The following is a 13,894-nucleotide window of genomic DNA, read 5'->3' on the forward strand; positions in this document are numbered from 1 at the left end:
CCCACTATATTACAGCAGTGAAATACCTTGCATAAATTGAGCGATGGTAGCTCAAATCAAGCCAAGAGCATCTCAAGACACTCATAATGCCTTCATTTTTTAGTCGGCCTCGAATATCCTTGGATATCCATGGTTATGTGGCCTGTCTTCGGTGATTACTATTATGGTAGATCTCTTCCATGGTTTCAGCAGATCTAATCCTCCTTGATATGGTTGCTCCTTGGCTGGATATCGTTCGCTCTACTCTTTACTGTGCCGTCTACATGATATTTTTATGCTATGTTTTGGTAGCCTTTTGGCTTGACTTGTGATTGTTCAGATTTTAATGGCTAGAGAAAAGGCCTAATATAAATACTTTCATTTAATTTAAGTAGGCTCAAGGGGAGAGAGAGAGAGAGAGAGAGAGAGAGAGAGAGAGAGAGAGAGAGAGAGAGAGAGAGAAGTTATATTAACTTCTACAAAGGGCCAAATTGGCCGATGAGACCAAAATGTTACATTTGAGAAGGTTGGGAATTTTCCGTGTCCCAAAAAAGTTATCTAATGCTAACTAAATGGAGAATAAACATGGAACAATACATAGTTGATGAGTACAAAATGATGTCTAAGCTAGATACAATGTGGAACTGCTCAGGAGGCACTCATCTTAGGATGTCTCTCATAGGTCTCTCTAGAATAGAGAGGCTGAAGCGGCAAGGTAGGGTCCCTTAGTCGATGCTCTGTAGAACTTCGTGAATGCACATTGGTGTGCAGCTCTGTGTCTATGCTGCTGGGTTCATAAGAGGTGCTCTCTATAGGGGCATAGCTTCAATAAGATTAGCCCAAGATATTTTTGATTCGAGAAATCCATAACCTTAGATAGTGACCTAAATCCCTCTTTAAACAAGCAATGGAAACACCCTTAGATCTCGTAGTACACTAGGTATATGCATAAGTATTGTTGCTCTTGAGCTAACAAAGTTGGCGAATTGTGTCCTCCAGGGGGAGGGAGTGTACGCCGTATCTACTTGTCTTGATTTGGAGTTGGTGTGAGGATGTATAGAGCTGTCCAATGGCGCATCATACACCATGAGACAGGTGTGCATCCATGTATCTCGGACCAACAACAAAGCCATTAGGTGATATGTGTAGAAGATTCTTCCGATAGAAAGCCATCTTTGTCCCCAGACCCCCAGTAGGTGTTACCCATGTCGTGGTTGTGTGTATTTGAATAATGTCCATCTTGATGATGTGGTTCAGCTCCTCTCGGCTGAGCTCCAGGTGAGGGACATCTAGCATGTACTATAGTAGTGGAAGGTGAGCCATGTGTAATCCATGTAACTATAACCATGCCTCTGTCTAGGCGGCAAGGTCCAGAGCCTATGCAAGAGAGTCACCGTTTGGAATAGGGCCTCTGGCATTATGCGTGGTGCTCCCATCTCAGCTCTGATAATCTCATCTAGTATGGAGGTTTTACTTTGAATCATCCGTGAAATCATCCGTACTAGGGGTCTCTCCATTTGCTCCCATCCCTCATATATCTTCTCCCCCCTGGGTAGTGGCTGATCCTGTGTGGCTCTCCTTGTGTGGTAGAGGCTTGATTCCCATATGGGGGCCCCATACAGAAGTGTTGGTGTGACCAAAGTGTCGAATAGCCAAAGCTTTGTCCGAGGCTCGTGAAACTGCATGTGTGTGTAGTGGTTCTCCATCGACCCTAAAGCCGCATAACCTCGTGTCAATCTATGCTCTGCTGCTCTCCTCAAAGTGAATCTTGGTCTTAAAAAAGTAATCCTCAAGTAAACATATCTCTAGACCACCTCCATATCTCCTCTCCGTATGTGAAGTGGGGTACTGATCACCGAATCCACTGGGAGAAAGTGTTGAATACCATAACCTTGGTTTTTCCAAGCTTCACTGTGAGATCCCTTTCCTGACAGAAAGCGTGTAGTGCATCTAGGCGGCACTGCAATCCCTTTGGTGTGATTATATCATTGGCATACAATAGTATGGGTATTAATGCCCCCCCTTCCCCTCCAAGTCTGTCAATGTAGTCTGATATCTCATCAACATAAAGGCCGAAAAGAGTAGGTGACGGTGGGCATCCCTATTTGACCACAATGTTGCTGGTGATCTCCTCTGACAGCCCTCTTGGTGCTCATACTTATTGTGTAGCAAACGTGTATAGTGTTACTATCCCTCATCTCACCCCCATCGGGATCTCAAGCTCCTACTCTCTTTTCATGAACCTAGCGCATGGTACTTTGTCAAAGACCTTATGGAAATCCGCAAGGCAGTAGTATACCCGCCTCCCTTGTGCCCTACACTCTCCTCGATGATGGCTCCGAGTGTGAGGATATGATTAAGAGTGGAGCAACTCCTCCTAAACCTTGCTTGTTTGTATGCTCGATGTTGGTGCTTCTATGCCCATTTGCTTAGCTCATGCTCTAGTATCAATCCATAAAGCTTAGCTAGCACGTGCTGGCCAACCGTGACTATCCTATAGTTTGTAGGAACCATGGGGTCTCCAGCTTTTAGGATTGGTACTGCAATGTTAGCTGACATTGCGAACCTCGTAGTGCTGAAGAAGGTGGATGAGATGGGTCTTTCCTTTGGTGGTTGGGGCAACGGGGGCTGCCCATGTACCTAGTATAATGAGGTAGTATATGCATGCCACGTATTTGGGGAGGTGATGGGTGTATGGGCTCAGGGCTCTTGGAATGCCTTCCACACCTCCTTGCTATCCTGTCACAATAATAGCTGGTAAAACTCGTGCTCCAATCTGGATAGAAATGCCCTCTTCTTGCGTTGCACAAAGCAGTGAAAGATCAAGCGTGTCTGGCTATGTGTGTAGGTCTCTCATGCTTTGCCTTGCTGGAAACGAAGACAGATTTCCTTGCCCTCCTCGTCATACCAGCTATTCTGTGGGACATTCTTGCTTTGGGGGGGGGGTGGTATGGGTGCATGTGTGGGGAAAATACATGGTAGCTAAGGTGTGAAGTGCTCCAACAAGCTGTGTTGTAAAATCCTCCAAGGGTATGTGGGGGTCCATCTCCTACAAGCTCCAATAAAGATGATCCGAGTAGGCACTTACTGTCATTCCATTTTAGTGGTATCTAGGGAATCTTGGGTGGCTGCTCATTGGAGGGATTATATCATGTTTGTAGGTGATGGTAAACTGTAGGTAGGTAGATGATGAGGCAATGAGTGTGCCTCATCATCTAGGAACCATCTCATTTCACCGAGCATGATGTCCCCGTCTACTATGGTCACGTCCGAGCAGGCAATGGTCCTTTTTTAGACCTTTGGTTGTCTTTTTAGACCTTTGAGGGTAGGATAGTGAGCATGCAGCACGGTAGAGGGATAGAATCTTTTGCTTTGGACTTGTCCATATTTCTGCCCTTCTTTTGAGACTCCCAAAACTTGGTTTTCTAAACTTCCCTTCTCAAAGAGTCCTAGTGTGCGTGTTGCTGTTGAAATCTTTGTTGAAACTTGGTTTTCTAAACTTGGGTTCAAGGTTATGAAGCACGGGGAAATGATGAGGTACCTGGGAGTTCCAATAGGTGTGGGAATCTCCTTTAAACAAAGATTTAACTGGTTTTATCAAAAATTCCAGGGCAAGATGGATAGGTAGCTCCATGTACCCTTGTCCTTTGTGGGTAACTTAACTGTCATTAAAACCATGCTGGCTTCTGCTGCTGTATGTATGGCTTCCTTAATGTCTTTCAGTCAATTTGCATGGGAAAAGATTGAGAAAATGCTCATAGATTTTTTATGGAGGCATCAGAACAGGAAATCTCAATCACTCATTGCTTGGAATGTCTTAACTGAGGATAGAGCATCAGGAGGAGCCAGTCTTGAAGCTCTGATTGACAAATCATGTGCCTTGATGATGAGTCAGCTTAAGATGCTGGGTGGACAGCAACCTTGGATGATTATCTTGTGATTCTAGGTGTCGACTGCCAAGATACATGGTTTGACCTGGGATAACCTGGTTTGGCAAGATGTTATCGCATATCAGGATCAAAATTGGACTCTGACTTAGCTCGGGCAATGGTGAGCTCTTGGCAGAAAGTAGTTACTGCATCTGAGTGGCACCCTAGGGAGTCTAGAAGTGGTGATTCTTCTCTAGCTCGTAGCATTTGGCTATCTCCCTATGCTTTTGATCCTGAAATCGCTCCTGTTCACAGACGCCCAGGGCTCTCAAGAATGATTCACAACAAAGGTATGGATACCTGGAGCAGCATCTAGGACCCTGTCACTTCTCAATGGATGCAACCTGATCAGATCGTGGGGAAATTCAGATTGACTCCCAAGGAGTCTGAATGGTGTGCTGAAGTTTTGGGACAGCTGAAAGAGAAATAGCCAACCTTTATGGTCATGAGAAAGGGTAGTATTCTGAAAGATTTGCCCACATGGTAAATCACTCTGGCTTTGCAGGTCATCTAGGGAATTCAAGGTCCAAGCCCTTGCTATCATATGAATGTCAAGGAGAAGTGGAGAAGAGAATTTCCCATGACTAGTGCTGAGACTTGGAGAAAGTGTTTCAGGTTCATTTGGAGGGCTACCCTTTCCTTCAGACTCAATGTGCTCAGATAGAGGATCCCCTTGAAAAAGTTGCCTCTTCGTAGGCACATGGCTAGATGAATGGATATGTCCCCACTTTGCCCATTCTGTGGGAGGGCCTGTGAACTTGAGAAACACCTTTTCTAGTACTGTATTCACACTGCCCCACTTTGGAAGTGTATAAGAAGATGGTTAAAGGTGGCTAATTTATAGGATAACTTCGGCTTGACCAGTGCTCTCTTTGCTGATAAAGCGAAACTAGATGACTCTACTTGGCAGTTGATCTGTGTAATCTCGGGTGTCATCTTGAAGTTTATTTGGCTCAAGAGGAACTCTGCTATCTTTAGAGCTGGTAACAAAGATAGGCCTGACTGCTGTATTAGACAACCAAAGTTGGAGATCACTTCTGTGCTTAAGCCTCTGATTGTGAAGAATTGGATCTTCAAGCTTTTTTGTAGACAGTTGGAAGCCATGGCATGAGCCACACTGCATCTGTAGGGTGATGTAACTATTTACTTCTTAACACAAATTTTGCACATTACAAAAAAAATTCTATGCTGTTCACAGTTGTGATAATCTAGTTGAAGGCTTACAAAGTGAAACATTCAATGTTCTTATGCTGTGTATTAAGGTTGTGATAGTATAAATGATCAAAGCTCATACATAAAGGTCTCTTTGTTTTTTGGGTCCAAGTTAAAGTTCGTTCACATTTAGGCTGTTGCAGAAAGTGGAAGTGCAGCATTGGCGTCCATGGTGGAGTCTAATAAAAGGGCTGCAGAGATCTTAGGACAAGAGTCAACCATGGAAGAAGAACGGCAAAAAATCGATGCCCTAGATATAAAGCTGAAGGGGAGAGCCCAAGAACTGCAGGATGAAAGGGAAGCTTTGAAGAAAGAAAGAGATGACCTTGAGCAGAAGAGGCTACGTTTTGAAGCTGAAGTGAAAGATTTAGAATCTCAACGTGTCTCGTGCAAAAGAGAGATGGAAGAAATCAAACTGCTAAATGAGTTGATGCAGCAGCAAGGGTTAACAGATGCCAAAAACAGAGAAGCAACTAAACATAAAGAAGAAAACCTTGCAGCTAGAGAACATACTCTATTAGACATTGAAAAAGAGCTAGAGTGCAAACGTGTTGCAATTGACAATCTTGCACAAAAACTTAATGCCAGGGAGAAGCTTATTAAAAACATTCAAAAACAAACTGAAGAGGAACGGCTTCAAGTTCGTGAAGCTCTAAGTAACTTAGAAACAGAAAAGAAATCCTTTGATGAAGCTAAGACAGAGCTGGAAATCTCAAAAAGAAGTCTTGATGAAGCATGGGAGCATATATCTGCTGAGCGCAAAGAAGTTGCTGAGTTTATCAAGTCAGCAGATGAAAGGCTAAAAACCTAGGAAGAGAGGCTCAAACAACGAGAGAAGGAATTGTTACAACAGCAGGAGTTTTTGAAAGGATTTGAAGCTCAGGTCAAAAGTGAACAACAACGTTGTCACACACTGCACTCAAATGTTCAGAAAGAGCAAGAAATCATGGCAAATGATTTGAAAAACAAGGAAGAAATTTTCAGAAAACGAGAGACACTGATTGAGAGAAAAGAAGAGGAAGTAAAGAAAAGCCTGCAGAAATTAGTCGAAAAAAGAAATCTTGCAGATGCCAAGTTAAAGCAGTTGAAAGAAGTAGAAGCAAGGACAGAGGCTTTGGAGGAGGAACTCCACAAACGCCATCAAGAGCACCTTCAGAAGGTTATTGTAATAATGACATAAATCTATTGTTCTTATGTTGCACAGCTCTTCTAATTCATATTCAAATGGAAGAGTGTCAAATTTTTAGTATCAACATCTTTTATGAGCATTGACCTGTACTCTTTTATAATTCTTTGAAGGTTCTGCAAATGATAGAAATTTCTCTCAGAATATTTCTATAATCTGTAAACAGATGGCTTGTCTTCAAGCCCATCAGGTTATTCCTGGAAGTTTTATTATCATAAAGGGATCTAAGGATGACTTGTCTGGGGTAGTTGTGTAGTTCATGTATTCTTGTGAAAGCTTTGTAACACTTCTTGGAAAACTATACAGTTCTTTAGTTTTTCTTGTCTTGAGGCTGTAGTTTTGGCTAAACTAAATGTACATGAGATCAATGAGCTCTCTGTTCTCTCTCCCTAAAACCTATGAAATGCCTGCCTCACTATTCCACTTAAAGGTCTGCAATAAGGCAATGCAGAGAAAACTTTAAGCCTTGTCTTAAATGTCTCACAGCTTCAGAAACTTCAAATATCGTGTAACAAGACTTGAAACTGGTGTGAAAGGTGTATCATGTGGAGTGTTGGTTGGTTCCACCTTGTGGCATGTTGAAAGTTTCAAATGGCAAGGCAATTGCTAGATCCACAGCTCTCTCCAGCAGTCTGCCAGTCATACAAGTGTATAGTGGGATGATATCTTGTGGCTTACATGCCAGTCAGTGGTCTTCCTCAGAAAGAAGAGTTCTCTTGTAGTAGATGCATCTTCAGTAGGATAATTGAGTCTTGTGCACTGTGTTATAGAAGGTTGTAGTTGAAACAGTTAAGTGCTTCATCATGACTGTATCTGTTTGTTTGTTTTCTGGCTTAGTACTTCTCTGTGTGCAATTTTTAAATCAGACCATGACCGCCACAGCTGGCAAGTTAATCAGTTAGAGCATGGTGCAGTGATTATGTTGTGGGCTTACTCAAAAACCCAGTCTCTGTTTTCTACAATGTTATTAAGAGCAGGATGGGCCAGTTCAGGGCAAGCATGGATTTCAAACTCCTCATAGTGATGAATTCCTCCTATTAAATGTTTTTCTTAAGAAAATCCTATTAATGACACCTGAGAGAGAATTCTCCCAAGGTGAAAGTTGTAATAAGAATATTAAAGCATGCACATATATAATCGGTTAGTTGAAAGGTATACAAATGGTGTTTCAATGCTTTTAATGAGTTTCCAAGCTTCTAGTCAAATGCCTGATTTGGTTAAATATATGGTGTCTCTAATATGATAGTTTGTCAGGTTGAACGACATACAAAAGAGTATCAAGCTCAGCTAGATCATCTTGAAACACTTAAGCATGATCTAGAACACAGGGCCTTAGATATTGACAGAAGATTTCAAGAAGCCAGGACTGCAAAAAAGGAGCTCAAGCTCTGGCAAAAGGAGGCAGAAGAGGCTCTGGATAATCAGGCCGAAATCTTACTGAAGCAAAAGAAGGATGTACAATCTCAAAAACAACACTTGGTATGTGGAAGCTATGTGTGCTACTCATTATGCTTGAAGATTGACCATTTCAAGTTGCCTGATGGTTTCTTATTCCTTTATTGGCAAGACTGTTTGGTGCCTAGCTTGTCCTGATATTCAATGTTGTGTAGTTGCACCATAAGATCAACTTCATCATCCGATGGGTCTCACCATTTGATTGTCTTGTCATGACCTCGTGATATAGACTGTTGTTGAATAGGGAGGCTTTGTAAAGCCCTGCTTTAGATCATGCTCATAGACAATGATTGAGTTTGCAAACCATAGATTTTCATACCTCCTTGTGCAAAGTGCATGCATGAAACCAAAGGATAAAGCTACTCCAGGAAGCAACCTGCCTAGTGCCTGGAGATGCCTGAGATAGGTGGTTGGCTGAATTTGAACAGCCACATGCCAAAGCAAAGGGGCCTTAAAGGACCTTTTACAGTAATGGAAGGCCTATTCTGTTCTCTTTCTTGAGTACTTATCACTTTTCTGTAATAGTCACATGAAACATTCAGACCTCAAACATTTTAACCTTTTTATTCTTTATTACATCTTTTGGAGGGTCCAAAGTGGAATGCATATATATGATATTTCAGAAAGGCCTATCTTGGCATTTATGCCTCAGATTATGTAATCATTTCAATGTTGGGAAAATTTTCCAAGTTACTTTTTTTAACCTTGAAAATGGAGCAAAGATCTCATGAGGTTTCTCTATTCCTTCCTTTCCCTCAAAACATGTGATTTTGCTGAAATTGAAGTACTACTATAAAATTTCAGTCAAGTTAGGATAGTGTCTTCCACTTATCCAGTGAACTACAAGGTGATTTTGAAGAAGCCAATCCCCATAACATATATACTACCCTTATCCAGTGAACTACAAGGTGATTTTGAAGAAGCCAATCCCCATAACATATATACTACCCTTATCAAGAGTCAGAGACTTTTCGTTTGTTGGCAACTAACAGGTTCTAGACCCTAATGACCATTAGATTATCCAACATCAGAATCTCCAGCACCCCATCTTTCATAGGCACGATGTTAATGGGTGGGATTCCTACTAATGAAGTACCAAGGTGTAGAGTGGCATTCATCTGTGGGTAGCTAATGTGGTTTAGAAAAAGAAAAAGTTACTAGGAATGGAGACAAATGATCATAATCCTCTTTTGTTGCATGTAGATGTGGAATGTAATCCTAAGCTATTGAAAGCAAATGAAAGAGAATTTGCAGAAGTGGGCAAGATGGGAGGGAATTGTGAACCAGGGTTGCATTCTATACATTTACGGTATGTTTCATACAATACCATACGGTTTGCATGCATTCGAATTGTGTATACCCCCCCCCACCCCCCCAAAAAAAAAAGTCAATTGGCGTTTTTTTGAAATTTTACCCTTTTTTTGGGGCTGTTACAAATGTTGGGTGTACAGTCCCTTTAATCTCCGTGTGTATAAACTTACAAGTGTGAACACACCCTTTGTACCCTAGCATATAAATACATTTTATTCTTTGTGTACCATAACTCAACTGGTACACTCGTCTTGGGATTCTCTCACTCTCACTCTCAACACTGCTTTTGCTCCATTTCTGTCTCGCACTTCATTGCACACTTGCCCAACAAATTGGTATTAGAGCTCTTGGCAAGAGTGTGCACGCTTCCCAAGAGTGCGAGTCAGTTCTGCGCGCGTGAAGAAGCTATTCACCTTTTCTGTCAGTCATTGAGAGCAGGCCAGCTGTCGTTTTGGCGAAACTGGTCAGGTGCAGGCAGTTGGCACAACTGTCGTGACTTAACATGTAAGCAAGGAGACCAGCTGCAATGGCAGGTGAGCATAGAGACCAGCTGCGACGATAGACGACAGGCCGGGCAGCTGCAACATCAGGTAGCAGTCCAGGGTAAATGCGGCAGGTCGGCAGGTGACGGCGCTGGCCTGACGCGGCACGACAGGTTGCATGAGGCAGGTCAATGGGTGCCACACTTCGACAGCCCTGTTTTCGTTATTTTTTAATCTTATTTTCTGCAGATTATTCCTTTCTAATTAACAGGGATTCACATGCTTAAGCACAATTACTAAATTTGTGCATATTAATGCCCACAAATTTGGGGATTTTCCTAGATCTGATGCTGGTCATACATAACAGTGATAGTGGACTCGGGAATTGCAGAAATTGTGTACATTAGCCTTGAAAATTTTGGGGTTCACTCGGCTGAGCCAAATTCACTGACATTGGTGTAATTTGGACTCGAGAAATTTGGGGCTTTTGCAAACTTTTGTCAAATTTTGCTAAATTTGCCTATTTTATGCTCTTGTGAACATATATTAATGCAATTGGGGGAGACTGATTAGTGAAAATTTGGGGCTTTTGCTGAAATTTGTGAATTTTGGCAAAATTGAAGTGTGAAATGTACATTGGGGACATTGCTGAAGCAATCTTCGTGCTGTACGCAGTGAAATTCATGCTAAATATCTCACTTGTGAGATTTTGAAGAAATTGCAGAGAATTCTGGTGCTTCTATGTATTAGAAGTGCTTTTGGGCACATATGTATACAGTACACATGTTTGCCAGCTCCATTGAGTTGATATATTGCTGAATATTCATGGTGCAACAATCTTAGTGATCACTTCCAGATCTAGGATTGTTGCAAATGTATTTTTGGTGATATTGCTGAAGTGGGAGCCACTTTGCAGTGGTTTATGCATGGATTATATTCTGAAATCTCAGTTATATTGTTGAAAGTCATTCCTTCTACTACTGTACATGAACTTGGATTAAATCTTGGTCTTATCTCCTAAAATTTTGGGCTGAAATTAGCTGAATATTCAGCCTAATATTTACTGTCATAAAATACAGCATTGGCACTTGACACTTTGCTGAATAATGGCCACTAATGCTTCTAGTACCGGTGATGCTAAATCCCTTCTTGAAATCAAGAAGTTTGATGGCATTGGCTTTGACTTGTGGAAGGATAGGATGCAAGGCATTTTGTTTCTCAAGGATTGTGATGATGCTCTCTTGGAAATCAAGCCTGCAGCTATGATAGATGAGGATTGCGCTAGACTCAACAAGAGAGCCATTACATACATTAAAATGATTGTATCTGATGATGTACTTACAGACATTAAGCGTCTTGATACAGCTTATGCCATATGGAAAAAGTTGATTGACACTTATGAAAATATAATTCCAGTAAATCAAGTGCATGTCATGTGCAAGCTTGTAAACATGGAGTTGGATGAGTCTAAGCTAGCATCAGAGCATTTGACTGCTTTCACAGGGATTTTGAGTCAGTTGTAGGACTCCGGTTTGTAACCCCTCAATGATAAATTGAAGGCTATTTTTTGTTGATGACTTACCTATTGGGAGTCTTTGGTTGTTTCACTAAGCAACAACCTTGCTTTAACCTTTGATGGTGTTAGGGGCTCTATTCTCAATATCAGAAGAAAGTCCAGTGGAGAAAGCAGTGGTTCAGCCTATCATCTTAGAGGCAGATCAGAAAAGAGGGGTAATGCAAGAAACAAAGGCAAATGTAGGAGTAAAAGCAAGGGCAAACATCAGGATGTTACTTGCTATCAATGTGGGTGTAACGGGCATAAAGAGCCCAATTGTCGGTACTACAAGAAAGAGCAAGAAACAAAGAAATAACAGGGAAAGAAAAAGAAGGACGACAAGAAAGATGATGGCATCTCTTCCTCAAAAGAAGTTGCAAAGGAAAATGTTGTATCGAGTGGGGTCATTGAAGAGCTCTCTGACACTGGAGAGATACTTGTTGCAGCCTCATATAATGATATAGATGTTATGGTAGCAATAGGTGATATGCACATCACCAAAAAGGAGGTGATTGATGCCTTACTTTCAACTCATGATGGGCTGTCCCAATCATGGATAGTGGATAGTGGTGCCTCTTTTCATGTTACTCCCTCTTTGGAGTCATTTTGTGAATACATTGCAAGTTGCCTAGGCAAGGTTTACTTGGGCAATAATTATGCATGTGAAATAGAGGGTGTAGGTACCATTCACTTGGCCCTTGAAAATGGCCAAGAGCTGATTTTACAGGATGTCCTCAAGTTCATTCAGAGATGGAACTTTGGCATAAAAGACTTGTCCATATGAGCTAGAAAGGCCTTTAGATTCTCTCCTCTTTAGGGAGATTTGATGTAAAAGACTTTGGTCTTGATTTTTGTAACGATTACATATATGAAAAACACGTGTAGTTTCCTTATTACACTGGTGTCGTTAAGAGACCAATGCTCTTGACTTAGTACACTTTGATATGTGCATTATGCTTGTTAATTCACATGGGGGTGCACGGTACTCTGTCACTTTTATTGATAATTTTAGTAAAAAGTGATGGGTGTATGTGTTCAAGAGTAAAAAGGAAGTGTTGGATGCTTTTAAAAGGTTTCATGCCTTTGTTACCACACAAAAATGTGAGAGCAGAAGATCGAGGTACAGCCAGATTCAGTAGACAGTGTGAGAGTGAGAGAGACAGAGTTGAAGCACGACACCCAAAAGAATAGACTGAATAAGTGTAGTCTGAAAGTACAAAGTACAACCCTTAAACCTTAGGGTTGTAGGGGGGTGTTCACACCCGACACACACTAAGTACCTAAATGTGTGTAACATAAGCACATAAGTACATACGATAAAAAGACCATAAGTCTGGCGGAAAAAACCTCTCCTACCGAGAGTAAAAAGTGCCCCAGTGTCCTACTGATCACCAACACTCCCATATGAGCGTACGCGTAAGTAAGGCGTGAGTAAAATACCCAACAAACCCCCGTGGAGTGAAGAGTGATCAAGAGTACAAGGATCATCCGCCACCAAAGGATATCAAATTTAAAGCATCGCGAAATGCTTCAAATTTGTCACGAGGAAGAGCTTTGGTGAAGATGTCTGCCACATTACTGGTGGTAGGACAATAGACAAGGCTGATATCACCTGCATGTAGCCTCTCTCTGACAAAGTGATAGTGAATCTCAATGTGTTTCGTGCGAGCATGAAACACTGGGTTCCGTGCCACTGCAATGGCACTCTGACTGTCAGTGAACAAAGGAGTAGGCTCCGTAACAGATACATCCAGATCAGCTAGCAAGCGTCTAAGCCATACGCATTCAACTGTGGTAGTGAAAGCTGCCTTGTATTCAGCTTCATATGACGGCAACAGTGGATTGTTTCTTGCTAAGCCAAGAAATGCAAGAAGAGCCAAGAAAGAAACAATGGCCACTAGTGGAGTGACATGTATCATAATCACGAGCCCAATCAGAATCACTGTAAGCATGTAACTGCAATGGTCCCCCCTTGGCATAAAGCAACCCAAGAGATCGAGTACCCTGCAAGTAACGAAAAACACGCTTGACAGCTTGCCAATGTGACATACGTGGTTGATGCATATACCTGCTCAAAGCTGAAACTGCAAACTGTATGTCCGGCCTAGTATTGCATAGATAGATAAGACATCCAACTGCAGGAGCATATGTATGTATATCAAACAAATCACTGTCATCATGTAATGACAGTTTCAGTCTAGGTTCCATGGGAGTAGTAACTGGCTTGCAATCCTATAAGCGAAATTTCTCAAGAAGCTGCCCAATATACCGTGACTGTGATAACCCAATACCTCGAGCATTATGTATGAACTGGATGCCCAAGTAGTAATGCAAAACTCCCAGCTGCAAATTTTGTTGCTGAAATCTGATCAGCATGTGTTCCAGTGAGCAAAAGGTCATCAACATAAAGACATAAAATCAGCATAGATCTCCCTTCTTTACATACGTAAAGGGTAGACTCAGATGAACTGTTTAGAAACCCCTGACCAAGCAAGAAAGCATCTATCTTTTCATACCAAGCTCTAGGAGCTTGTTTTAAACCATATAGTGCCTTTTTGAGCTTGCATACCAAATGTTCTAAGCATTCAACTGCAAAACCAATGGGCTGCTGTACATAATCTTCCTCCTGAAGTTCCCCATGTAAAAATGCAGTCTTGATATGTAGCTGATGGGCTGTCCAACCATAATGTGCAGCCAAAGCAATCATAGACCTGATGGTCGTCATACGGGAAGTAGGAGCAAATGTCTCCTCATAATCAATGCCCTTTTTCTGTGCGTAGCCTTT

At 41.8% G+C, this 13,894-nt stretch overlaps 1 protein-coding gene across 4 annotated transcripts in view; it reads left to right on the plus strand.

The window, feature by feature from the left end:
- LOC148017675 (uncharacterized) overlaps positions 1-9,070 on the plus strand; it is a 74,160-nt gene extending 65,090 nt beyond the window's left edge. For all 4 annotated transcript variants that reach the window (XM_087663075.1, XM_087663076.1, XM_087663078.1 and 1 more), the window contains 2 exons: positions 7,561-7,785; positions 8,965-9,070. In XM_087663075.1, coding sequence (XP_087519201.1) covers positions 7,561-7,785; positions 8,965-8,991 — 252 coding nt within the window. In that variant the 3' untranslated portion in view covers positions 8,992-9,070. The remainder of the gene's footprint in view (positions 1-7,560; positions 7,786-8,964) is intronic.
- Positions 9,071-13,894: the final 4,824 nt, after the last annotated feature.

This window comes from Lygodium microphyllum, chromosome 22 (genome assembly GCF_053477565.2).
Source record: "Lygodium microphyllum isolate KBCC chromosome 22, Lygodium_microphyllum_v1.1.10, whole genome shotgun sequence".
In the NCBI taxonomy this organism is placed as follows: domain Eukaryota; kingdom Viridiplantae; phylum Streptophyta; class Polypodiopsida; order Schizaeales; family Lygodiaceae; genus Lygodium; species Lygodium microphyllum.